General features: G+C 39.6%; 3 protein-coding genes and 1 pseudogene across 7 annotated transcripts; 2 read left to right on the forward strand and 2 right to left on the reverse strand.

Moving 5' to 3' along the window:
• Positions 1 to 552: 552 nt before the first annotated feature.
• On the reverse strand, positions 553 to 4,795 carry LOC103696365 (uncharacterized). Of its 4 annotated transcripts, none has more exons than XM_088710491.2 (4): positions 4,635 to 4,735; positions 1,588 to 1,944; positions 1,443 to 1,482; positions 553 to 1,139 (listed from the first exon to the last, which is right to left on the reverse strand). In XM_088710491.2, exons 2-4 carry the CDS (start codon positions 1,693 to 1,695, stop codon positions 922 to 924), a joined length of 366 nt encoding a protein of 121 aa, XP_088566617.2. In that variant the 5' UTR covers positions 1,696 to 1,944; positions 4,635 to 4,735; the 3' UTR covers positions 553 to 921. The 4 variants fall into 4 exon arrangements, with proteins under 4 accessions (XP_088566617.2, XP_088566616.2, XP_026656839.2 ...); XM_088710490.2 differs by having other exon boundaries at positions 1,558 to 1,944; XM_026801038.3 differs by lacking the exon at positions 1,443 to 1,482 and having other exon boundaries at positions 1,558 to 1,944; positions 4,635 to 4,795.
• A 3,415-nt stretch (positions 4,796 to 8,210) lies between these two features.
• LOC103697776 (protein NETWORKED 2A pseudogene) lies at positions 8,211 to 11,122 on the reverse strand (annotated as a pseudogene).
• Positions 11,123 to 12,590: 1,468 nt separating this feature from the next.
• LOC103696377 (uncharacterized) lies at positions 12,591 to 17,789 on the forward strand. Of its 2 annotated transcripts, none has more exons than XM_008777983.5 (7): positions 12,591 to 12,728; positions 14,112 to 14,225; positions 15,052 to 15,091; positions 15,236 to 15,331; positions 15,423 to 15,619; positions 15,727 to 15,810; positions 17,237 to 17,789. In XM_008777983.5, the coding sequence occupies exons 2-7, from the start codon at positions 14,119 to 14,121 to the stop codon at positions 17,637 to 17,639; spliced, it is 927 nt and encodes a 308-aa protein (XP_008776205.3). In that variant the 5' UTR covers positions 12,591 to 12,728; positions 14,112 to 14,118; the 3' UTR covers positions 17,640 to 17,789. The 2 variants fall into 2 exon arrangements, with proteins under 2 accessions (XP_008776205.3, XP_038988376.2); XM_039132448.2 differs by lacking the exon at positions 12,591 to 12,728 and adding an exon at positions 12,812 to 12,833.
• Positions 17,790 to 19,273: 1,484 nt separating this feature from the next.
• LOC103696387 (glucuronokinase 1-like) lies at positions 19,274 to 24,763 on the forward strand. The gene is made up of 6 exons (XM_008778002.5): positions 19,274 to 19,602; positions 20,359 to 20,508; positions 21,651 to 21,839; positions 22,026 to 22,142; positions 23,370 to 23,530; positions 24,430 to 24,763. The coding sequence occupies exons 1-6, from the start codon at positions 19,309 to 19,311 to the stop codon at positions 24,671 to 24,673; spliced, it is 1,155 nt and encodes a 384-aa protein (XP_008776224.3). The 5' UTR covers positions 19,274 to 19,308; the 3' UTR covers positions 24,674 to 24,763.
• The last annotated feature ends 1,303 nt before the right edge of the window (positions 24,764 to 26,066 follow it).

Below are 26,066 nucleotides of genomic sequence, written 5' to 3' on the forward strand. Positions count from 1 at the left end.
CTTTTCTTTAATGGATGAGCCCAACATGTAAAATTTTTAATAATGAGATTAAAGAGTGCTAAGACAGAATTCACTCAGAACCTTTGCTCTGATTCCATGTTAAAATTACCACTTATCCCAAAAACTTAAGCTAATAGAATAAGATAGATTTATTTATATATTTTATATTTTCTTGCAGAACTTACAGAGAACTCAATAATATCAGCTAGCCAGACTGCTAAGACTATTACCATGGTGTAAAATATGAGATACCCTCATCTCCAGGAGTAAATCCATCCAAGATTAGATCTGAAGCAAACATGGGTTATAGATAATAGAACATCTTCGGGGAAGACAACATATGACAGTGACAGGATCCTTCTCAATCCACAATTGCAAAACCTGTAATAAAAGAAAGTATATATAACATCCATCCAAGCAGCATTATAGCTCTGCTCAGATGACTGAAACGCCAGACAGGGCTGCAACTCACGGCCTAACCAACCCAATCATTCCAAAGGATAAATGTTATACATTTATCACCATCCAGCCAGTTCAGAATTAAGGCCAACATCGTAGAAATAACCCAGAGTAAAACCCTGGATGTTCGCAATAAGATGGTAGAAATCTTCTCTCTTTAATCATACCGTACCATGCAGTTGTTGATTTCACAAAAGAAATACAAAAAAAAAAAAAAAGGTCCATGGCAAAAACTGTACAATGCACGAGATAATATAGAGTTCATAGATGATATGGTCACAGTACTCTCAGAGTCAACAGAAACCTATTCAATAGTTGTTAGAGAAAGTAAAGCATAGCCAGCAATGTCAACCATCTGAAACCTTAGTTCCACTTCTTGAACTTGCCCAGCATATGGTGTTTCCCTCCAAATATTCAATGCTTCCCAAACCTCTTGTGCTTCCCATGGTTGAACTTGCCATACTAGAACTTGCCATGCCAGAACTTGCCATGATGGCATCCATGGAACACCCCATGACCATGATGGCATCCACGGAGCATCCCATGACCATGATGGTATCCACGGAGCATCCCATTACCAAGATGATGATAGCCATGAGCCATATGGTGAGCCCCGTAAGCAGCAGCCGCAGCAGCTGTACCCCCAGCTATTAGCGCCCCCATGCTACTAGATCCATAACCTGCATATAGAGTTTCCAAATTAATAAAATTAAAATAGTAGAAATTCAACCTTCTTTTAGGTGGGGAAAAAAAAAAGACGTATTATCACTGAAGGCTCTTCAAGTTGTTCCCTTTTAAAATAGTTAATAAGAAACAGCAACTTTTATTTGGTATTTTGGTTGTTGAAGCTGTTGGTGGTGATGATGGTCATAACTCATAATCATATATAGAAGCAACAAACATCTTCAATAATGTTACAAGTTCTTTTACAGCCTTCAGAAGTTGGGCAATTTATTATTAGCATATAGAAGATCGATTGATACACTGCCAAAATATCATAAAAAGAAGCCCACCACATGGTTCCTGAAAATTGAACAAGGTCAGCAAATAGATCAAGAAGGGTTAGAAAGAATAGCATAGATGCTATATGACGAATACCATGACATGGGGGAGCAAAAGGACCAGTACCAGGATAACCTGCTGGTGGGAATCCACCTGCTGGGCGGTATCCACCGGCAGGTGGATATCCAGATGGTGGATATCCATAAGGGGGATATCCTGGTGGAGGATACCCATGTGGAGGATATGGGCCAGGTGCTGGGGGATATCCTTGTGCTAGGTATCCATAAGGGGGATGTCCTGGTGGAGGGTACCCATGCAGAGGATATGGGCCAGGTGGTGGGGGATATCCTTGCGGTGGGTAAGCCGTAGGTGGTGGGGAATAAGGATACTGAACAGGGTATCCTGGTGGATGTCCCGCAAGCCCATACTTGTCACTGGTGTCAGGCTTGTCCTTCCCACCTCCCATTTACTTTGTTGAGATGGCTGCAGGAGAAGGGACAAAGAATACAGATTATGTATTATTCTGAAAATGAGATTATGTATTGTTCTGAAAATAACATGAGAAATATATTTCAGCAAACCTTGAACTCAACCAAGAACAACTAAATACAGAAGCAAATGATCCACGAGCACAAATTGTTTAACTAAGTCCAAGATCGATAAAAATCATGGTTGATTTTCTTAGTAGAATTTTAATCAGTATGTTACGTATGCGATATATATGAATCATGTGTCGAGGTGATAAAGACCAATCAGATGCCCGCTGCTTCATTTCCTGTCATTTCATTGACTAGCCCTGAAGATCCCAATCTTCCTCACATAAATAGTTTCCTAACTTTATTTTTCTTAGCTTTACCAAACAAAAAGACCTAATAACATGTATTTAAAAAAAATGATCATTGAGCTCCTTCTCTGTCCTGTTGTTTTTTTCTTTCTGTATTAACGGCAATTTGTTTGAGACTCTCTGCTTTATTAACGGACAAGTGTAAAAAAAAAAAGTAACTAACGGGCTATAAATGCAAAATTCCCTGTTGATCAAGGCTTTTACCTTCCCTTATTTTAGAGATTTCATAAAGTATTAGCTTGAAATCATGCAGCCATATGGTCATTAAAGACCAACAAGTAAAACAAAACAGAAAGAAAATTCTGGTTCTGATGTATCAACAGATGTGCAGTGATTACTTTGAGGAAATGGAATATTTAAGGTAACTTATAGCAATGATCAGAAAGCAAAATCCTATAAAAAAAGTGGACTGACCACCTTTTCAATGAGAAAAGTAAGGTGCAAGGACACAGAACTAGTTTAAATAATTTAGGAACAAGTCATCTAACCAAACATTTCTAGAGAAAAATCACGAAGGAGGAAAAAAGGAAAACCCTGCTATCACCAAAATAGGATAAATCACAAAAGTTGAAGCAAAATATGTGAATTTACTGATACCTGACATCTAATTTGTTGTAAGCATTATATTGCTTATAATAAATGAATAATATGACACAGGTTTGTGTAACGATGTCAAGGCATGTATTGACACTTGGATTATTTCATCACTATTTGTTCTCCATCTACAGGCATCTAGCAAAGTAAAACAATATCCCATACCCACTTTCTTCTGTTTACAGTTTGAAATGCCAATTACATGCATGAATGCATACGATGGAATATCAAATCAAACTTGAAATTCTAATACTTAATGAACATGTCTCTTTATAGATGACTGAAAAAAAAGAGAGAGTAATGAAGAGATGCATGTAACCAAGGCTTTATATTCGATCATTTCTCTGCTTATTTCAGGGTGCTTTGTGCTCTGCATGTTTGCATGCGTGCAAGTTGGTGCATGTGTCCATGATTAGGAGCCCTGCTCAATGCATCTTAAACTGCCTAGGCATTAGGGATGCAGTTTTCCCTTTCCTTGGTAGAAGGGTGAAGAAAGTTGAAGTCTTAAGTCCCAACCAGGGTATATCATAATACTTTAGCAAGTATCTTCTGCCAGATATTCTATAGCTTTTGGTTTCATCTCCTCCCAACGTAGGGTCCCTCACTCTACCCTACATGCAACAACCTAGGATCTCACCCAAAATGGCTGGTCTGAAGGTATTTTTTGAGCTCCTTAGTCCTATATAAGTATCCAAAAATTTTTCGGTGAATAACTGATATGAGACTAAATACACATCCAGATAGGTCTTCGCATACTTTCCCCGTTCAAGCCCTGACGTCTTCGTTAGGCTAAGGGTTTAAATCCATTCAAGTCTAATCACAGGCACCACGATCAGCTCGTGGTCAGCCTCTGTGAACCTATACTGCAGTGTCTCCTAGTCCACATAGGCTATGGGCCGAGTTCGTTCTAATACCATTTGTAACAACCTAAGACCTCACCCAAAATGACTAGTCGAAAGGTATTATTTGGATTCTTTGATCCTGTATAAGCATTCAAGATCCACCTAACGAAGAACCAATATGGGACTAAACACATGCCCGCACGAGTCATCACATACTCCCTCTGTTAAGCCCTGACGTCCTTGTTAGACTAGGAGTTCAAATCCATTCAATATAATCACAAGCACCACGATCGGCTTATGATCAGCCTCTATGAACCCATGCTACAGAGTCCTCTAGTCCACATAAACTATGGGCCGAGTTCGCTCTAATGCCATTTGTAACAACATAGGATCTCACGCAAAATGGCTCCATCACCTAAATAATTTGAAAATCATCCAAATTCCTCCAGTTAATAAATTTCAAGCCCAATTCAGCTAATACAATGCAAATATCTAAATATAACAACTAATCTAACATCTTTTTATAGAAATTAATAATGGATAAACCAGCCATACAATACACCGCAACCATCACATTGTTGCAAGGAATCTTTTTTTTTTTTCCTTAATTCTTTTGGTAGGTTTTTACTTCCTAATTTCTATTGTCCTATCCAAATTCCAGTACCGACAAGAAACTCCAACATACTAGAAACAAATAGAACGACAATACACAAAATTTCAGATGATTCAAGTTTTTCTTACTAAAAAATCACCACATAGTGCTCAGATACATGGAAAACAACAAAGAAACGATTGCATTCAGCATATAATCGATCCCAAAAATAATAATCTAAACAAACAACACTTAGTATAAGGGGGGGAAAAAACACGGTTTGGCGGAGGAAAAACCACACCTTTTCTCGGAGACCGATCGCTAAAGATTCCGGAACGACGGAGACGAGAGAATGACAGAGATTGAAACGATAGAGATTAGAGCGAGGAAAGGGTTTTTTCGTGTGTGTATATACATACAGGGGAATATTTAATTATAGAACGCGAAGGCGGCGCGTGTTACGAACGCGATGGCGTACGAGGAGATCGGCTGTGCCGGAGAGTGTAGTCTTCGTCTCCAAGCAAACGCCGTAAGGTGAACGCGTGTATTTTCCGTGTATTTTCCCAAGGCGGTGTTGAATCTGTTTACGTTTCGATATGTGAGTGGCTTTTTATGATTCGAGGAAATAAGAAGCATAGGACGTGATTAAATTAAAAAAGCTAAGGCATGCAGACTAATACGTCACCTTGGAGAAAGGAAACCGTTTTGGAGAGCCGGTATTGTCCCCCAAATAACGCAGTTGGCGTGGCAACTAATTGTGCCAATTACGTCTCGCCACATCGAGATCATTTTGTGTGAACCAATGGGCGCTCGTTAGTAGGAGCCAGCAAGGTGCGGGGACGTGCCCTTAGGAAGCGGGGCCCGTCCGCCGAGTGAAGCTTCGTCTCCAAGCAAACGCCGTCAGGTGAACGCGTGTATGTTCATGTAGCTGCCGCCCTTTTTTCTATTTATTTATTCATTAATTATTATTATTATTATTATCGGCGACCACTCAGAACAATCCGAGAAAAAAAAGTTCAATGGCATGAATAAAGAAAACGTCTCAAGTAATGCATGACAAAAAGTGCAACTCAGTCGGCGGCTCTATTCGCTTTTCGGAAGACATGCATAGCTCGAAAAGCGTCAAGTTCTTTCGAAGTTCTGTATATGTTCCAAAGTAACGGGTGTTGCCTGTCAAATGTCAATACTGTGACGACCGTGAATCCACTTAATCACTGTAGCTGAGTCATCTTCTAGCTAGATGCTATCTGCGCCTAAAGCACGCCTTGCTTGAATAACACCCTCCTATGTTGCTCTCAGCTTTATCAGTGACAGGCTCATCAAAGGTGCGCGCACCAGCTACCTACTGCTACAAACTTGAAGTTATGGTCCTTGATCACAAAGTCTACTCATTCTCTGTCTCTGCCCTCCAGTATGCTGCCAACAAAAATTGTTTTGAGGAGGCCAGATAGTGGGGCTTCCAAAGTGAACGAGAATCATAAGTTGACTGAGGCCCAGTGGTTCCTAGCGAACTCAAGTGCTACCGCAGATGTCGCCTCTTCTTTTCCGAGACGGTTCTGAATCGGTTCCGCGTGTATATGTTAGTGGCTTCCTATGATTCGAGGAAGCAAGAAGCATTAGTACGTGATTCAATTAATAGAGTGAAAGCTTCCACACTAATTCGTCACCTTGGAGAAAGTAGGAAACCGTTTTTTCTTTTGCTGCAGCAGGGAGGAAACCGGCTCGGAGCGCCGGTCCATTACACAAACATTTCCCTCGGACTCGAACCCCCACACAACGCGGTTGGCTAATGGTGCCAACTAGGTCTTGCCACATGGAGAGCAGTTTGTCTGAACGAATGGGGGGCTCGGGAGGTCGTCTCCAAAAAAAACAATGGTGGATGGCGTCTTTCTTTATGCTGCAGGGATTACCACGATTGCCGCTTCGATATCTTCTGGGATGGCCAGAAATATTTAGGATGCCCGCTCCACTGTCACAACGTCCATATTTGCTCTTTTTTTTTGAGTGTCTCTACCTTTTAGTCATCTCAAAGTGAACTTCAACGATGGTATGTTGGCGGATGGAGTATATGAATGAGTGAGCTGTATGATTAGAGACCACTATGGTAAGTTGATTACAGTTGGAGGTCGGCGTACCCCGGCCTGACCATCATTGAGGCGGAGCTTCGAACAGCCTAAAAAGGTATCTTTTATGTGAGGAGTGTACTATAGGAAGTGGATCAGTATGGGGATGGTCACCCACTGCTTCGCAAGACTTGCAAGCAGGTCCGAGATTTGGGCTCTTTTTAGGCAGCACATGTGTATCGGAAGGCGAAAAGAGCTGCAGATTGAATTGTCTCCTTTGTTGCTTGGCACTTCGAAGAGTTCATTTGGACAAGTATAGCCGATATACTCTCTTTCTTGTATCTTTTTTCTCTTGATTTGGCAGGTTGTACTTACGTAAGAGGTATATGAAATACTATTTTACCAAAAACAAACAAAAAAAAAAAAACAAAGGGGGCTCGCGAGTAGGAGTCGGCAAAGTTCAGTGACCTGGTGTGGACTTTGAACGCGGATCTAAAAGTCTGCAGCGTATTAGAACTCGACCGCGTGATGAGATACTCCACGGCCGGAGAGAAGATTTTGGGGTGCTGTATAATTTTTATTCTCGAAATATTTGAACTAGCATTTTACATTTGTGATATGCATGTGAGAAATTGGGTGGAAGGCTGTCTTCATAGTAAATATCCTTGGAAAAATGGAGAGGAGGGAACTTGTGGTAGAACATGGGTGATGCAAGTGAGAATACACAGTGAAAGGAGAGATTAGGATTGAACATAAAAACAAGTAAATGATATTAGTCTTAGATAGAGGAAACATGCAGTTAAACTACATTGATGACTAAATTGAGATCTAAGATTCCGCATGTGGTAAAAATATATATGGTTTGAGTGGGTCAAGATGAGCAAAAAAACCTCCTAACGAATCTCCGAAAAGGGAATTCAAGTGCTTAAATCCTAAGGTCGAGCGAGTGGCCGGCATGTGTCTCTAAAGATTCTTGATGCTTCATGAGTTATGTTATATAAATGAGGCTAGATTGTGATTTCTATATGCTTTATATTAGTGAAATGCATAGGGGTCTCACATGTGAAATTTAAGCAGATAGAATTACAAGACATTCCTAGAATATTATTGTATTCTTATCACGCCCCGAACCTCACACCCAGGTCTAGGTACGCAATACGGCCGCACACTTTTTAGGGCAGAACATCAATTTGAACAGTCCATTTACTTATGTTAAAAGTCGTTTTATGAGGATTCATATGGGTATATATTTAGTCCCACATTGGCTATGCACCAGATATATCTTAGATATTTATATGAGGCTAAGGAATCTAAATAATACTTTTTTGTTGGTTTTCTTGGGTAAGATCCTGAATTGTGACAAATGGTATCTGAGCAAATCTAACCCACGACCTATATAGACTAGGGGACACTGGATTTGAACCTTTAGCGTAGTGAAGATGCCGATGCTCAAACGAGAGAGTATGAAAGGATCAATGCGAGCGTATGTTTAGTCCCACATCGGCTATGTATTGGGCATATTTTAGATATGTATATAGGATAAAAGAATCCAAATAATATCTTATAGCTAACTTTTTTGGGTGCAAATTTTCCCACATCAACAAACACAAAAATTAATGGTAGACTCAGGAAAAACATAACACAGTCAGACTACCTTTCCATTGTGCATCAATGTGGCCCTCAAATCAGGTGTACAAAATTTTTTTAGCTCGCAAAAGAAACCAAAAATCAGCTTACAAGATGCTGAGGAAATCCGCTTCATATGCGAGCAACGCAATGACAAGAAGAGGTGATGTTCCACCACCAAGCTGAATTTATGTAGGAAACCCAGTTCTTAAATCACTGTATTGTTTGTGCAGTGCTGGATTCATGCATGAAAATATTGATGGCTTCTTAGGCTTGGCACCAAACAAGAAGGTTTTTAATGGTATTTTATGCTTGCTTGATACATGCCTAAGGGACTGTTGTTGGTGGTGGTTTCTTGATCCAGCCAGTTCGAAGTTCTCACGGAGCTTCGACAGTGCCCTTCCAATCTCAATCTGAAGGCCTCTCACATGATCCAATCCAGTTTGCAGCTCTTTTTCCACCTTTTTGTTCTCTTGTTGCATGTTGAGCACCTCACCTTGGAACTTTGCAGCCTGATAAGAGGTGAACTGCACATCTTGTTTCTCACTTTCTTTTGAGACCCTTGTTATCTCCTCTTGCATGTTACAAAGGGATGAGAATCTGCACTGCAACTCCCCCTTTAGCAGCTCATTCTTTTCCAACCAAACTTGGAGTTTCGTGTTCAATTCTCTTAGCTTTTTGCCGTTCGGGACTGATTCCTGTTTTGCTGCTTGTTTAGCAGCAGCCATAGCGCCACCACTCCCCTCTTGTGGTTTGATATCCTTTAGCTCTTCCATCTCAGCTTGCAAGTCATTAAATGTTGTCTGGAATATCTGGATTTGATGGTACGATGTGCTGAACCTTAACCAGAAGTCCAAGTTCTCCTCTAGCAATGTGTCGATATCTGCTCTAAATTTTTCTTCGATAGGCGAGGAGGTGTGTGATTCATCGACTTGGTACAGCTTGATGTCTTCTTCTGCATGAGGGCTATCAGTATTTGTTGCATCAAATGGTGTATTTGTTTTTGGCATGGAGTCCGTAACTTTATTGTCAGACTTTTCAGAGTTCTTTGGTGCATTTACATTAACAGTCTTCTGTAATGAGCTCAGCATTTTCCTTAGAGATCGGATCTCATCATCTTTGATAGCATTGGCACTCTTCAATTCTTTTACCTGTTCCATTGTCTCAACGTGGTATTCTTCATTCCTCTTCTCTATCTCAGTAAGCATTTTCTTCGTATTTTTATAGTCCCGAAGGATAGATGAGCACTCAGCTAATGACATCTTTTCTTTGCCTTCTAATCCCTTCACTAGCAGGTTTTGCAGGTCTGGTATATCATCCAGCTCTTGCAATTGCAACTCTGCTTGGGGGCTTCGACTATTGCTATCAACTGAACCCATCTCCCCGATCCTTCCTTCTTGCCTTCCCTCTCTTAGTGGCTTCTTCTCTCCATGATGTTTAGGGGACTGCAATTTCTCTGAAAGATCATTAAGGCTATCGCAGGCTTTGGCCAAATGTGTTTGAACCATGCCTTTTTCATCTTGAACACACTTCTCAAGATGTTGAACTCTTTGTAACTCGTCTTCTGCCTCCTTTAACCTCTCAGTCAAGCTATTGGAGTCACCAACCAGAGTTGCCTTATCTTCCTCTAGGCTGCGCAAGTACTTCTGAAGCTCATCTGTTTCTGATCTTAATCCCTGAATCTGTGCAGTCTGGGATGAAATTATGAGCTCCAAGCTGATGACCTTATCTACAAGCTCGTCGATCTTTTCTGCAAGCTCCACCGCCGATGTATCAGAGCTCATATCAAAGTTTTCCTTTACGTTCTGGCATATCAACTGCAACTCCACCCTCTCCGGTTTCAAAGCACATACTTCCTTCTCCCCATTCATGGTGTCAGAACTCTGCTCCGTATTTTGATCGAAGTTCTCCCCGGTCTCCATCTGAGACTGACCACACTCAACTTTAAGTGCCTTTAGCTTCTGCTTGGCATCCTTTATCCTTTTTGACTCTATTCTTGTCTCTTCTGTTGATCTCTTTTGCTGCTTGTGCAGGTTCACCAAGGTATCCTCGCAGGACTTAATGGCTCTTGCTACCATCAAAGCTCGAGCATCGTCATCTTCAATGACTGCACTGGCATTGAAAGCATCTTGCAAAGAAGAAGCTTCCTCTTGCAGCTCGGTAATCCGCCTTTCTATGTCCCAGTATTTCTTGACTCCACTCTCGTAAGAGCTCTTGACAAACTCCTTCTCAGTCTGCAGTAGCAGGATTTCCTTCTGAAGCCTGTCTATCTCTTCTTGTGCCTTCTCTTTGCTAATCTGAGAGCTAATCCTCCTATGGTTTGTCTTGTCCAGGACAGGCCGACTTTCTCTGTGTGTGGTTCTCAAACTAAACGGTGGAATTTCTGCTGGTGACTTGCGAAATTTACCAGCATCGACAGCAGTCATTGCCTTTGGAGAGTTCTCATCATCGTCGTCATCGCCGATATTAAACTGGACCTGGTCAGGAAAAGCAGTTGCAATGGTGTGGTTGGCCTTGTGCAATTCTCCTGATATTCGATCGTACCTATCAGCTAGTGCTTTATATGCTCTGTAGGTTTCATCAACAAAGTTTAAGAGCTCTGGTCTCCTCCTAAAGTACAACTCTGCCTTCCTAGCAAAGGAATCAGCATCCTCCTCTATGAGCTTGATCATGGCTTTCACCTTCTCCTCCATCTCTGCACACCAAAAAACGTCCAGAAATTTAGATCATGAACTATAAAAACACAAACTCCTGATGGAAAACCCAGCATTAAGAGAACAAAGGGGATCCTATTCCTTATTTTTTCATTGAAACATCTTAAGGATTTCAGATGTAGTATATGAAAAAGTTCTTTGAAAAGGTTAAGAAAAAAAAAGATCATGTAGTTGTGACTGTAACGAATCTTGGTTGCACTGAAATGTTTCAATAACATAATACTATGAAGGAGGAAGAAGGCTAACCTTGGACGTTGTTGTCGAGCCATTTGGACTGCTTGGTCCTGATGTGGCTGGCCCACCACCAGGAATAGGCGTTGCTCGCTGCCCTTTGCGACATCTAGCTCTTTCCCTCCTCTCCCTCTCTCTCTTCCTCTCTCTGGACTTTGACTGGATCAGAAGATCCCATTAGAGAGAAGGAAACAAGGTGTGGTGGGAGGAAGAGAAGGAAGAGGAGGCGATCGCCATGACGAGGAGTTTGAACGTTTTTCTCGTAAGCATATAAGGCTCGGACGTAGAGGACCGGATGCAGCCCCGAAGATGGGGGTAAACGTGTGGGGAGAGCGCTCTAATAGGAAGTGAAGAGGCATATGCTACGTCTGTAACGAAGTAACAGCTCTTTTTGTTTTTTTTATCCTGATTATTAGAAATTTGGTTTGGAACCATTTAGCTCTTCTCTTAACAATGTAACTCATCTCAGCCTCCCAACTCTGTTGTAATACGATTAATTTTCAATAAAAACTGAATGGTTCGTTTTGCCTCCCTTTACATCAAAAAAAAACAAAAAAACCTCTATGTCCCTATCGGTCCGAAGGTGGCATGAGACAAAACGGACCATATTTGGTCTTAAATGAGGTGGTAAGGACTGGTATAGTCTTGAGCCATTTTTGGTTCAAGAATTTTGGACTTAAATGAGCTTTGAAGATCTGATTTTTTTTTTTTTTTGATCTGAAATATAAAACGATCATGAATGAGCTAAATGTGTCTTAATTTTCACAAAGTGAAATTCAGAAAAAAAAAGACTCACTTTCCAAGACATAGCAGCCATCTCACTTACCCCAGGTTTCTACTCCACCCTATTAGCGTAACAAATGATTTTGAGCAGCTTACCAAGCAATTTTTTGGAGTTGCTTGCCAAGTGTAGAACATTTCTAACTGGATGTACCTTTTATATAACTCATTTTTGTTATTTTTTTTATTTTTTAGTATAACGACTGCTCATATCATTCTAGCATGAGTATAACTAGCAGAATTAAGAAAAAGAAAATAAAAAAGCGGTGCAAAAATAGCTTCTTGGTAAGACCAATAGATCTCCTCCGAGTTTTAAGCAGTAAAGAAGTCCTATCTTTCTTTCGATATACACATATAACCTAAAAGGTATTGTAGTTTTTTACTATCTGAAGTAAGTCGTCGAGTAGAAGGTTTTCACCTTTTATTCACTCCCGCCCCGTAACTTCTTGATCGAAGAAATGACAAAAAAAGAAAAAAAATTATGCACCAACGAAAGGACCATGATTCATGCAAGAAGAGAGAGGGAAAAAAAGGGCACGGACAAATGTTGCCCTACGGATGAGTGCATGGAAGCGCACGGAAGCCTGAGTTCATAGAGATGCCATACCGCGGGCACGCCCACAGGAAAAACTCTAGTTAACTTTGTTCGTGATGGATCACGACCGTCCATTCGCCCTGTCCACTTCCGCTCGCTGAGGGTTTGCGGTGCAAAACACCCAGTGGATCCTATCTGTGTCCTGCACGTACCGATCCGCCCCACTGCAAAACATGGCGACAAAAATAGAAATTTTCTATCCGAATTACGCAATCACCGATGCAACTTTTATTTTTGCACGCGAGAAACGCACGCATCAGCTGATCCAGTCAAGAACATCTGGGCCGTCCGTTCGATACCTAAGTCCTATAACTCATCGCGGAGCCCCTGTCAGCCTGCCTGCGAGCGGCTAGGGTTTGCCCTTTTTTCCTTCAGACATCGCTCAGGTGCGGTTTCCTTTTCGCTTCCGGATTCTAGGGTTTCTCTTGTGCGAATTTTTGATCTAATGTTTGGTCGATTTATTCGAGTTTTCGTCTCTCTTCTACCTTTGGGTAAGGATTATAATGGATTTGCGAGGTTTCTCCCACTGTTTTACTCTCCGTTAGATGCGTTCTGGTTTCCCGCAGCGATGACGCCCGTGATTCTTTGATTTCGGTTTGTCTTTGTAGTTATTATGTTGGATTTACCCGAATAGGTGATAGTTTTTGAGGTCAAATAGTTCTAATGTCTTTCAGGTTGTTATTTTTTTTTTAATCTGATCTGTGATTGATTAGGGTTTAGAGAGAGAGAGAGAGAGAGAGAGAGAGAGAGAGAGAGGCAGGGGGATATCTATAGTGGGAAATTTCGGAAATTTTATTAGCGTTTTCGGCAATCCTTCGCCCCTTGTTATTTCCCAAACTTCTAGTCTAATTCGACAGCCTTTTTTTTAACTTTAGAATAATCTAGTAGTAGACCAATTAAGGCAACCTGACTAGAGATCCGTTGTGCCTTCGAATGATCGATTCATCGCCATATGACCCGAACTCTTGGCCTTTTCTTAGCACCAGATTTTGATCTGAGATGCAAGGTTTGTATTCTATAATGAAAAAAAAATCTAGCCAAGATCTATAAAGAATGGCGTTGGCCTTGATGTCAGGGTTGAGATGAGTACCGACCCTCTTAAGTCCTAATATTGAAGGCTGTCTTTGAAGTCTTTCAAAGTTATTGTTTTTTCAAGATTTTTTTGTTTTATTTAAAATATTTAGATTTTTTGCTGTTTAAAAGAGTTCTTTTCAACGAGCTTTTTGGTTATTGAGAAGAGAATATGAAGTTGGAAAAAGATGACATGAAGGAAATGAAAAAAAATAAATTTAGAAAAATACACTCAAAAGTTAAATGTCCAATTTCATGGTTTTAGTGCTTTTGACAAAATTTTATTATACAACTAGACGCTCCTAAAAAGTACACTTCATATTATGCCTTTGTAAAGACAGTACCAAACTATAATTTGTACTGGTAAAAGACAACTAGTAACAGAGATATAATGAAAATGACATTATAAATTGGAGTTTATCTAATAGACAATGCATATATTTAACCCTTTAACAGTTAATTATGCATTCAACTATGAAACTTCACTGAATAGCTGATGTGTGGTATCTAATCATCTGAACTTTTGATTATTTTTTTTCACTTTTAGTTGATACGTGTCATCCGAGTTCCTTCTTTTTCTTCTCCATTTTTTTTCTATTTTATGTTGGTTGCAGTCAACTGTTCATATGCATATGTGCATACAACTGATTATCAGAATATTCATTTTGTGTATATTTATTGCTTTTGTTTTGTTGCAGTACGAAAATGCCTCGCTATGATGATCGCTCTGGTGGGACACGCCTTTATGTTGGTCGGCTGTCATCTCGCACTCGTCCACGCGATCTTGAAGACCTTTTCAGCAGATATGGAAGGTAATATAGGCAATGATATATCAGTAGTGAATGCATTGTTTCAATTGGTGTCCAAATGTGATGACATTGTTATTACCAATTTTGTAAGTTTACATGTCACAATCCCATCCAGATTAGCTGCCAAATGTCCTGACAAGGTTGCCAATCCAAAGACTCTTTTTCTATATCTATTGGTTCTGCATGTTGTTTATCATCTGTAATCTGAGTTTTCATCCATAACCAAGTTGACACACCAATCCTCGTTTACCCGTCGTGTAATTTTTTGGCATAACAGTATTTTTATTTATTATGGTTTTACTAAAAAGTCATTTTTCTTATTCAGATGTTTGTGTCAAAAAGTCGCACATCTTTTGTATGGTTTTCCAATACTCGCTGTTTGTATATTGTGATGACAACCTTTCTGTTTCTGTTGCGAAAATGTGTTCATTCAATTAGCTGTAAGTGTGGATCTTGAAGTGACTCACTGAGGTGATATCAGACATAGTCCTTTGCCAGGCCAGTATATTGTGCTTGGGTATATGTGTCTATTTTTTTTATTGTGAGAAGGTTGAAAAAAGGTCTCGTGTGTTTTAACTTGAACGATCTTGTTGAAGGTTGTTGGGTTTTTGCCCAACCGGGAGGTCTGTGGTGCCCTTGGTGGAATTGGTGGCTATTCTTGCAAAGTTTATAAGAGACTTTGGCGATTCTTTCTGTAGTGTTATTGCGTGTTTTTATGGAATTGGCTGCAACCACAAAGTGGTGTTTTGTTCTTCTGAGGGGCGAAGTAACATACCCTCCGCTACTTAAGTCATGATGGCCTTACTGTTTCTGGCAACCATTTCCGCAGAGTACGAGATGTGGACATGAAGCGTGACTATGCCTTCATTGTATGTATACCTCTACTCTTTGCAATACCTTTTCTTTTGTTATTGTTAGCTTGTTATGTTTACTAGTGGCTGTTATATGCTCTTCTTCAAATATGAGCTTTTCCCGTTTTCTCCTTTTCTGGTGTCTGCCCGCCACTTTAATAGGAATTTAGCGATCCTCGAGATGCGGATGATGCTAGATACAGCTTAGACGGGCGAGAATTTGATGGAGGTCGTATTATAGTTGAATTTGCAAGAGGGGTATGTAACTGAAATGTTGCTTAAACTGAATATTGATATTATTAATTGTATTTCTTTGGCTTCCCTGTATAACTTCTGCCACCATTTTTAGGGTCCACGTGGTCCTAGGGGTTCACGTGAATATCTTGGAAGAGGTCCTCCTCCGGGATCAGGCCGTTGCTTTAACTGTGGGATTGATGGCCACTGGGCTCGAGACTGCAAAGCTGGGGACTGGAAGAACAAATGTTACCGCTGTGGTGAAAGAGGTCATATAGAAAGAGACTGCCAAAATAGTCCCAAGAATATCAGGTAGCCCACATCCCTCATCCCCAAAAAAATTGCATTGCATTTCTTTTTTGATGAATTATTTCTTGGCAGCGCCAATGTGGGTTACTGTTCGGTTACTGATGTTGCAGGCACGAGCGAAGTTATTCACGTTCGCCAACCCCTCGCCGTGGTAGGAGCCGGAGTCGGAGCTACAGTCGGAGCCGTAGTTACAGGTATGCGTAAGATTTTGTACGGTCCTTAACTTATAAATGACTTTTCTTGGGTGGTTAATGGATTTTAATTTGCTTCTAGTCACTACCGGGATGGAAAATTAAGTGCTAGTAGCCTTTTGCTGTTATCGAGTATTTGCATTAATTTAATCGGAGTACGTAGTTTTTGGACTGCAAGCAGATTTCTATTACTTTATGAAGTTGTGGTAAAGTGAGGATTGTATATCCTTGTGAATGAAGGTGATTGAGCCTTTCAGATGAAGGCATGATGCCATTTTTGATGTTAACAATTGGTAAATTCAACATAGGGAGTTGGACTGTTTGTTATGCCTTGGGCTTTTCATGTGTAGATTATGTAGCTTGTACCCCCGATATATCCTTATCATAACCAATTCATTCATTATTTGACTTTTTTGCTGTCTTTTTCCTTGTCAAAATTTTTAACCTTGTATTCTTTTTGCTCTTATACTACATTTGTGTATTCTTTTTGCTCTTATACTACATTTGTGTAGTTTGCATGGGGCAGCAGTTTGAACTTGCTATTCTTTTTTGGGCCTTGGTACAAAATTTTATGATTGGGTGTCCAACTTTTTTAACATGGATTATTTGGAAAGAAAAGTTGAGGGGTGTACTTTTTTTTTAGATGGTTAGGCTTTTTATCATTTGGGGAGTTATTTATTTTTGTTTGTGTATTTCACATGTTTGTGCATGGTACCTGCTTTCTTGCTGTTTTGTTTATTTTTACTTGAAGTTCTTCATCTGTTTCTTGTTCCAAAGGGGGAGAAAAAGAAGCCCCAATATCTGAAGACTTATTTTTTCCAGATCTACTGCTTGTTTCTTTTTCTTCCCTTCTCCTTTCATTTTCTTTTTCTTGTTTTTTGTGGTGGTTTTGGATTTGGTTGGTGGGGAGAGGTGGGGGAGGGTTGTGCAACATGCGATTTTTAAGTATGATGGATATTTACAGTCTCGCTTTTGTTACCTTTCTCCTTCCAGTGATTAATATTTTAAGTTTGGTAATGGATTCTTCTTTCGGTATAATGTTTTACTGCCAGAGAATCATGGTTTCGAATTTTTACAAGTCATTTGGCAAAGGCATTCGCATTTTGGTTGCGAAGAAGCATGATGTTAAGAGAGAATATGCTCTCTAGATAGACTTAGGGAGAGTACAAACATCATGATGGCATCATCCTCAAAAAAATTGACTCACTTGATACATCCCTTGCTTAGGTATGCCTCATCAATGTATCTTCATTAAGTTTCGTGTTTCTTGGGTTTGAGGATATTGTTGGTTGAATCTCCTCAGTACATTGAATTGCCTGTGCTGGCACTTTTGGTGAAGAGCTTGTTACTCTGAATGCAATTCATATTTCATATTGCTAAGATACAGTTTGTGAGCATTTCTAATATCCATTTGGTGGTCTATGATCAGTCGATCCAGGTCTCCTGCACCTAGAAGAGATGGGCGCAGCATAGAACGTGATGAGAGGAGATCAAGGAGCCCTAGATACAGCAGGAGCCCAAAGTCGAGGAGTCCGTCTCCAATGAAGGGGAGGAAGCGCAGCTTGTCACCTGATGGTAGCAGGAGTCCACAAGAGAGGATGAGCCCTCCACCTAAGGAACGCAGGGAAGCTGATCGCAATGGGTCAGATTACGGTGAGAGCCCCAGGAGGAGGGAGAACAGCAGGAGCCCCATGAGCCAGGGGAGAGAGAGCACTCCTATGGACCGAAGGAGTCGGAGCCCCGAGACTAATGGGAGGAGTCCGAGTCCAAGGGACGACAGGGATGACGGTAATCATGTCTCTCCTAGAGGCAGCGAGTCTCCACAAGACTGAGGGGGACTGAGGTTTGGTATTGTTAGCTAGTTCTATAGGACTTTCATCGGCAGGTGCCTCCATAAGTACTGTGTACTATTCTCTTAAAACCAGTGACTGATGAACATTGCTTGCTTTTGAAATTGTCTTTCAAATACTTGATTTCAGCAACATGTTATTGTCGTTTTTGCGGAGCAATAAGCTTGATGGCACCTACATTTATCGGTGGGGTTGTTAACAATTAAGTTTGAGCAATCCAGGCTTAGCTCAAGCTAGCTTGTTTAACCTGGTATCCAATTTGAGCTGCCCATGAGAACCTGATGACCTTTATATTTACATATCTACATTTATCTGCGTAAGCTGATTTTTGTTGTTTGACCTCGTTTAAATTCTTCCGATCAGTTAATCGTAAAACAATATCTTACTTATAAATTAATTATTATAATACTATTATCATTGTCTATTTTTTATTTATTGGATTTTGAGCTTACTTGAGCTGGGCTAGGCTTAGCTCCCGCTTGACCTGTATTTATTATGTGAGCCTTTGTCAAGCTGAACCGGAGTGGTTTGTTTTGACAATTCTAATTATTTTCGAGGTATATTTATGTTATTCCCTTGCCAAATTAAGGAAAAACTTTAGGAGATTGTTTCAAGTATTCTTATATTTTGGGCTTGTTTGGAATTCTATAATTAAGTTGCATTAGAGTTAGAGTTGTTGTTGTTGGAGGCTCGACCTTTCATGTTTGGAAGACAGGCAGGGGCAAGATAAGAAAGAGGCAGTTGAGGGGGGACGGAGTGGTGGAAGGGATGGAGGCAAGGAATGAGCGAAGGGGGAGTAGATGGAGGTGTAGATATATATGAGCATGGATTGGTGTTATTGTCTTTTGTTTACAAATTTTAACACCGTATTCAATATTATTTGGTGAGAAAGAGACTCTTAGATTTCACTGGTCTGTCGTATGCCTTTAGCATGTCGAGCTTGGGATTGCTATTAGGACTCCGTCTTGGGATTGCTATTAGGACTTCGTCCAGAATTTGCCGGACTTAAAAAAATAAACTAAAGTGTATCCAAATGAAACTTTTGATGCTTAATCAAACCTCATAGACAGATGAAATTTTTAACTGGATAAGATCTGATGAATTAATCCAAATATGAACGGGACATGCGCGTATTGCTCCATTTCCTTCATGCCTCTGTTCTGTCGTATCCACCGTTGAGCAGCTGGTGGACGTGGTCGGACCAATGACCTGTCCATAGAAGGGAGGTGGGGATCATGGAGCTAAGCTAATTATAGCTTAATTTAATGAGTCCAGGTGGCGGTACAGAAAGCAAACGTTTATCTCATTGCCAAGATGGTCGGGCCAGCCAACTAGGATCGGATCCAGATTTAGGTGATCCGAAGCAATAATCCAATCAAATCCAAGCTAAATATAATCTCATCATCACTAATCCAATTTCATTCTGACCCAGATACGAGGGCTCTAATCTGAAGACCTTCTAAATATCGAATCTTAATCAGAATTAATTGCCTAATCGATTGCAGCCTAACGGTTTCGGATCCCTCTACCGATTCACGTCCAGATCAGATCCAATCAATTGGAACCCATTTTGGGAAGGCAAATCAATTTGGTAGCTGCGGGACCCACTACGGGTTTTTTCCGTTTTTTATAGAAGGGGCGGCCAGCGGCGATGCGGGAACCGGACGACGACGACGACGGCTGTTGCCACCGCGCTCGCGGGAGGAAGCGGACCAAGGTGGCGGCGGTGGCGGAGATGGGGGCCCAGGAGGAGGGAACGATCGAGCACAAAGTGTGCGCCCGGGTAGGGCTCCTCGGGAACCCCAGCGACGTCTACTTCGGCCGTACCATCTCCTTCTCGCTCGGAAATTTCTGGGCCTCCGTCCGGTTGGAGCCCTCCGAGGATCTCGTCATCCGCCCCCACCCCATCCACGATCTCGTCTCCTTCACCTCCATCCACCATCTGGTCTCTTCTCTCTCTCTCTCTCTCTCTCTCTCTCTCTCTCTCCGATCTTCTTGATCCTTCCTGGTCTTTTGTAAGTAGATCATTGTCGGTTTTGCGTGTAAATCGGATGGGTTAGATTCGTGCTTATGGACGAATCCAGCAATCTAATTCTCAATTTATGTTAGATAAATTGGAATCTTGGGCCTGATTGAATTCTGTTTTGCAAGAAAGCTAGCCTCCCCTCCTTATAATTAGAGGAGCAAACATCTTATCAGGAAGGATTCCTGGAGCGCAAAGGGAAAAATGTGTAAAAAAATATTACATTTTTATCTCGCAAAAGGAAGGAAAAAAAGGAAAAGGAAGGACATGAGCTATGTTCTATATTTCTAAAGTTAAACGATCGATAGCCTCATAGCTTATTGATATGCATGTTGTAGAGGTAGGACAGTAGCTTAGAATAGAGACACCATCTTGGGAATGCCATGTTTACCATACTTAAAATTATGAAAGTATTAACTTTTCAATAGCAATGAAATTTGATAATTCATGTCTTTGTTTATATTGTGCAAAATTAGGATAATACAATTTAACAGTAACATTGCGATATGGTCAGGTGGATTGTCGTTTATTTTTTATATTTGTTGACAATTGGTCTATTTAACATGCACGAATATTTTCATTGAATTTTGATGATTGGATTGGTAAGCATATCATTTTCTCTATTCTACTAACTTTCTTTATTGTATTTGATACATGTTTTTGTTATCTATATCTCAGGTCCATCGCTTACAAAGTGAGGGATATTATGGAGGTGTTCGCTTGCTTATGGCAATTTGTAAAGTTTTCTACAAGCACTGCACCGATAATAATATAAAGTTAAAAGAAGGAAATTTCACCCTGTCTTACGACACCAATATTCCTCGCCAGGTGAAGCCTTGAGTAAACCTCATTTATATTTGCAAAATAGACTTTGAATACCTTTTGAAGCTTATGTGTTTCGTTTGCTCTGTTAATATGACAGCTGGTGAAATTTGTCAAGTAATATCGGAGCCTGTATTAATTATGCTCCAAGCTTACAAGTTTAGTTGCATTATTCTGATAACTAAGAAGTGCACCATCCATTATGCAATAATTATAGTGTATTTCTTTTGATTTATTGGTATGATCATCGGTGATATTCGCAAAAGATATCAGAGCATTTTGTGTTTACGTTCTGTGCACAAAAGTCCACTAGACATCATGCAGCATCCATCTTTCTAAATGAAAAATATTTACTTCAAGATATAGTAAATTTAGTGTTGTTCGATTGTTGGTTAATCAGTCCCACATGATAGGAGCATGTTTGTTATGTGTCAACATCTAGATTGGATGTCCTTTAAATAAAGGTCTTCCTAGCTACCTGCATTTTGAGATTGATATAATAGTAAAGATTTTCTAAGAGTTTAAACATCACCATGACCGAATAGACCCAAAAAGGAAAATGAAAAGGATAATAGAGTTCAAGGGATGAAACTGGTTCCTGTTGAAGCCACCTATGTGATTCTTGTAGATAGTATCTAGGCTCATTAGGGCCTCTTGGCCCTAGTGAATGTTCTTGCCCATAAATATTTTATGGTTCTTGGAAAATTATTCCCTGTTGTTGTTATCAAAGTCAGAGAGGTCTCAAAGATAATCAGAGAGTTAAGTGATCCTTCTTACTTCGAGCTGGGTGATCCCTTAATTTAGGGCAAGTAAATTCCCAAGTTTATTAAGCTAGGAGTTATAGAGTTTGTTGATATTTGTTATCAATGCTAAACCTCCACTTTTCATTTGCTTATTGCAGTCTACAAGGCCCGATCCACAACGGTTTCATAATATATTCTCAGTCTCACTTAAAATTACACAATATTTGATATATCACGCAAAACAAAATGCCAATGGCATTTGCCTATCCAGAAGCATTACATGAAGAAATACTCAACTAATTAAGGCTTTTTTTGTTATCACAAGAATGTGCAATTGTCTTGTAACTGTTGATAAAATTCTTTCATCGGTTGATTAAAAAGCATGTATTATTTTGGCATTTTCAGACAGGACTTTCAGGTTCAAGTGCCATTGTTTGCGCTGCCTTAAACTGCCTCCTTGACTTCTACGGAATTAGACACCTTGTAAAAGTTGAAATCAGACCTGGGCTGATTCTTAGTGCAGAAAAGGAGCTTGGAATTGTTGCTGGTCTTCAAGACCGAGTTGCACAGGTCTATGGAGGCCTTGTCTACATGGTATGTAATATTACAAAGTTTGAAGGAGAAAGATATTGAAGCAAGTGCATGAACGTGTGTATCACACAGAAACCAGACCACTATGACTGTAATGGATGTGTTTGCTTAGACACATCTTTCTATGTGGTTATTGCCTGCTTTTGTGTTTCTATTCACTAATGATCATTTTCAAAATTGACTCTGCAGGACTTTAGCAAGGAATATATGGATAAATCGGGGCATGGCATGTATACACCCATGGATATTAGTCTTCTCCCCCCACTGCATCTCATCTATGCCGAAAATCCAAGTGATTCTGGAAAGGTTGGTCTTGCATAATCTATTCTTGTCCTTAAACAAAGTCACATCTGTATTTTTTCTATGTATCAGAGACAACATTTTTCAACTTGTTAACCGTGTTTCTCTAATAGGCAAACATGCAAAGACTATGTGTGTCTTAGTTATCAGATCCAATGTCAAGTGGGTGGTGGAAAGCAGGTTTCAGTGAGATGGGCACTTAAGGGTATATATGATCATAATAAATGATATATGTGTATTTATATACATATACATACATACATACATACATATATATATATATATATATATTCAGAATCATAAAGAAAAAACAAAAAAACACTGGATACATATGCCTGGTGGCCATATGCTGAAGCGGTTCATATTCATTTTGAGTGCAGTTGGATATATAGCGACGTGATTGTTCAGTGATGTTATCTGAAATAAAACAGGTATTAATACTACAAAATTGAGTATTCACCTAGGTCCTAAAAATATAGAGCATTCCTAGAATTAAGAAAATGATTGTTTATTTTCTCAGTATAATTTATCAAATTTATGATTTTTACTCCATTGCATCTTACATTTTTATTTTACTCCATTGCATCTTACATTTTTACCTTTTCAACTTTTTCCTGTTAGCAACATAACATCACCCAATATTCTTCAATTTCACTTATAGATAATTGAATCAACGAAATGGGTGGAATTGCTGTTTTGCCCAAAAAAGAAAAGGAACACCAAATGCAGAATTAAACGATAAGAAAGAAGTAACATATTAGTTTAATCTACTAGAGTCAAAATGTTAAATAACATGGCTTAAACAAGTAAATGAATTGATATGAAATGTCCAAATCTTCTTGATTTGTCTGTAGAGCTTACTTTAGAGTTGTGCTTGATAGCCAACACCAGTCTGATGAGAAAAAGCTTGTTTGTTGTTCTTATAATTCTGTAAATGTTTGGGATTCTTGGAGCTATGAGTTCTTATAGAAAAAAGATTAATTATAATTAGAATCTCTTTGGAATTCCTTGTCTGTTTCGAGATATAACTTTTCAATCTCCTTTACTGGAAGGCTGTCACACACCTCGCTCCTTTTGTTATAGTAAAATTATATGGCACTTTCAGGGCATTATGCAGTCATCTAATAAATCTTGCTGGTGAAATTGCCATACAACACATCTAAACCTGCCTGATTCAAGTACTTGTCAGGGCACAGTTTCTTTGATTGATAGTCATTGCTCTCTTGTATGTAGGTGCACAGCACTGTTCGGCAAAGGTGGCTGGAGGGTGATAAGTTTATAATATCATTGATGGAAGAAGTTGCACGGTTAGCTGTAGAGGGTCGCAAGGCTCTACTTGAAAAGAATTATATCAAACTTGCAGACCTAATGAACCGAAACTTTGAGCTTCGGAGGCAAGTAAAACTAATATTTTGACGAGGTGTATGACTGATATATTCTTCCTTTACAGCATATCTCAGCTTTACCGTGGTTATGTTATCTCTATAAGCTTCATAACTACTTGTAACTCATTGCATAGAAATACTTTAATCCGCATGTTTAAAATAAAATATCATCAAATGTTTGCCTGATATAATCTTCTGTATGATGCTAAAAAAAAACCTATAGGTTTTCTTCATTGCTAGTAACAGCTCTATCCTCCTTTTTTAACTCTATCTGTTGGTCATGAAGAGAGACATTAGTGGCATACAGATTGCTATGAGATGCCATGCATGACTATATGCTCTTAGGAGAAGAATCAGTGGAAGTTTATGGAGGGAAAGGGGGAGGGGGATCTTAATCCTGGAAAAAGTTCTCTTTGGTTCAATATCTAAAAGAAATGTCACTGATGCAATAAAAACCTAGAATTTATATTAGGAACAAATAGTTATAGGCTTCTGTTCTCCATCATAGCTATGGATTTGTTAAATGTGTGGTGTTCTTATTTTCATTTCTGATGGAAACATTGGGGCTCTCCCATGTATTCTATGGATTTGTTACATGTGTGGTGGTGTTTACTTCTTCTGGTTACTCTGCCTTAAAATGTAGTCATAACTCATAAAGGTAAATTATTAATTGATGGACAATTGAAGTTCTGGAATTTCCATGTTGGCTAGAAAAGTACTTAAAGAGCAATGGATGAATCATAAGTGGGAGTTTAACACATTTTCTGTAATCTACTGGCTTTTTGCAGCTGCTCATATGGTTTAATCTTGCCTGTTGTTATGTGGTACAGTGACTGCCAAATTTAAGGTTGTTTAGTCAAGGATTATATTTTCTCAGTTTAGTGATTTATTTGTATTGCGTTACTCAGGCAAATGTTTGGAGATGACGTGCTGGGTTCTCTAAACATCCATATGATTGAAGTTGCCAGGAGTGTTGGTGCTGCATCCAAGTTTACTGGCAGTGGAGGAGCTGTGGTTGCATTTTGCCCTGATGGACCCGATCAAGCTAAGCTTCTTGAAGAGGCTTGCAAAAAAGCTGGTTTTATTCTACAGCAGGCCATCGTTGTCCCACCTGTTCTTAATGATGAAGACATGAAAGCTTTATCTAGCTAATAAAATGTCTGGAGCCTGTTGATATTCTCTCTATTATTGACCAGCAGAACCACCATGAAATCTTGAGTCATTTATCGATTATCTTTTACATGATGGGTTACAGTTTTGTTTGCTTGGAGGAGGATTAAGAGTCTTGCATAGTAATAGTTCTGTTTATATTGTTTTCAATTCTTATATGATAAAGAAAATGAAAAGAATTGGAGATGTAGGTTAGGCCCAAGGCAGCTAGATGGGGCTTGCCATAGTGGTCACACCCCTCAAAAGGATTTTGGCATAATTATAGCATGGGTTGGTCTTCTCCTCTCTCTCTCTCTCTCTCTCTCAAAATAAAAGATGCAGCTAAATTGTAGACTCAACTGCCACGTCTTAGGCTATATGCAGCTGCAAGGTTTGGTCTACTCCAAGAACTGTAGCAGCCAAATTCATCTTATTTAAATTGAGAACATCATTACCTCTTTTTTTTTTTAATTCTTATGCAGAAAATTATGCCATTCAAAGATATAATATATTAAACATTTCTTTCACTGGTATATATGCTATGTGATGAATTTATTATTTACATAAAACTCTGAATTAATCCAAGTTAAAGAGGAATGGTAAGCTTTTACTTATATGCATTTAGGTGGAGGTTCTTTCTCCATCTTTATCATGGATCCAACTTGTTGAGATGCATTTGATTTTCAATAATACTAGATGCCAAATAATTTAAAGTATATCCGTAAAAAATTTTACAATTGCAGCGTTTTAAAATAGAGCCTAATTTCTCATTTTTGTGCGCAAGTTGGCTTTTCTTATCCTCTTAGTGATGCCTCACACCCACCAATCTATTCCAAAATTTTCAGAAATGCCACTAGAAAGAAAAAAAACTAGATTAACCCTGCTTTCCCTCCTAGCTGCATCATCGATCCGACCATCCCAAAATTTAGGGTTCTTGATTTGTAGTTTCTTTGATCATCTATTATATTCGATTCCATTGATTTCTACTTTTCTTTTTTCTTTTTCCGTTCGCAGCGACTCGCAATGTGGCTAGAGAAGGGGTTGGAGGAATGGGACCACTCTCTACTTCGAAACATTTGGTCGATGAGTGGGGACGAAATGGCCTTTCAGGCTAAGCACGTCTTCTGGAAGGCCAACAGTGCTGCAAACTAGGTGGCCACTTATGCTGCCAATTACTCTGGTGGCAACTTATGGATCTGAAGAGAGGATTTGCCTAGAACATTCTGTGATATTCTGTTTTTTTGATTTTATTGGGTGTGTTCAGATTTGAATTGCCTGATTTGCCGGTCTTAGTAAAAAAAAAAAAAGAAAAAAAAAGGAAAAAAAAAGGGTTGGGGAATGGCGGAGGACATCACGAAGCCCACCATTCGACGTCTGATCCGTCGTGCTGGCATGA

Source organism: Phoenix dactylifera, chromosome 14, assembly GCF_051530095.1.
Source record: "Phoenix dactylifera cultivar Ajwa chromosome 14, Ajwa_hap1_PhDact_Kaust_v1.1, whole genome shotgun sequence".
Classification (NCBI taxonomy): Eukaryota; Viridiplantae; Streptophyta; class Magnoliopsida; order Arecales; family Arecaceae; genus Phoenix; species Phoenix dactylifera.

Bases quoted from the DNA above. Each gene is read 5' to 3' on its own strand.
- LOC103696377 (XM_008777983.5), top strand. From the start codon at position 14,119: ATGCCTCGCTATGATGATCGCTCTGGTGGGACACGCCTTTATGTTGGT. The intron at 14,226-15,051 runs GTAATATAGGCA...CCATTTCCGCAG, and splicing joins CTTTTCAGCAGATATGGAAG to AGTACGAGATGTGGACATGA. The intron at 15,811-17,236 runs GTATGCGTAAGA...GTCTATGATCAG, and splicing joins AGTCGGAGCCGTAGTTACAG to TCGATCCAGGTCTCCTGCAC.
- LOC103696365 (XM_026801038.3), bottom strand. From the start codon at position 1,927: ATGGGAGGTGGGAAGGACAAGCCTGACACCAGTGACAAGTATGGGCTT. The intron at 1,140-1,557 runs GTATTCGTCATA...CTCTATATGCAG, and splicing joins TTTTGCTCCCCCATGTCATG to GTTATGGATCTAGTAGCATG.
- LOC103696387 (XM_008778002.5), top strand. From the start codon at position 19,309: ATGCGGGAACCGGACGACGACGACGACGGCTGTTGCCACCGCGCTCGC. The intron at 21,840-22,025 runs GTATGTAATATT...TTGACTCTGCAG, and splicing joins ATGGAGGCCTTGTCTACATG to GACTTTAGCAAGGAATATAT. The intron at 23,531-24,429 runs GCAAGTAAAACT...TGCGTTACTCAG, and splicing joins CGAAACTTTGAGCTTCGGAG to GCAAATGTTTGGAGATGACG.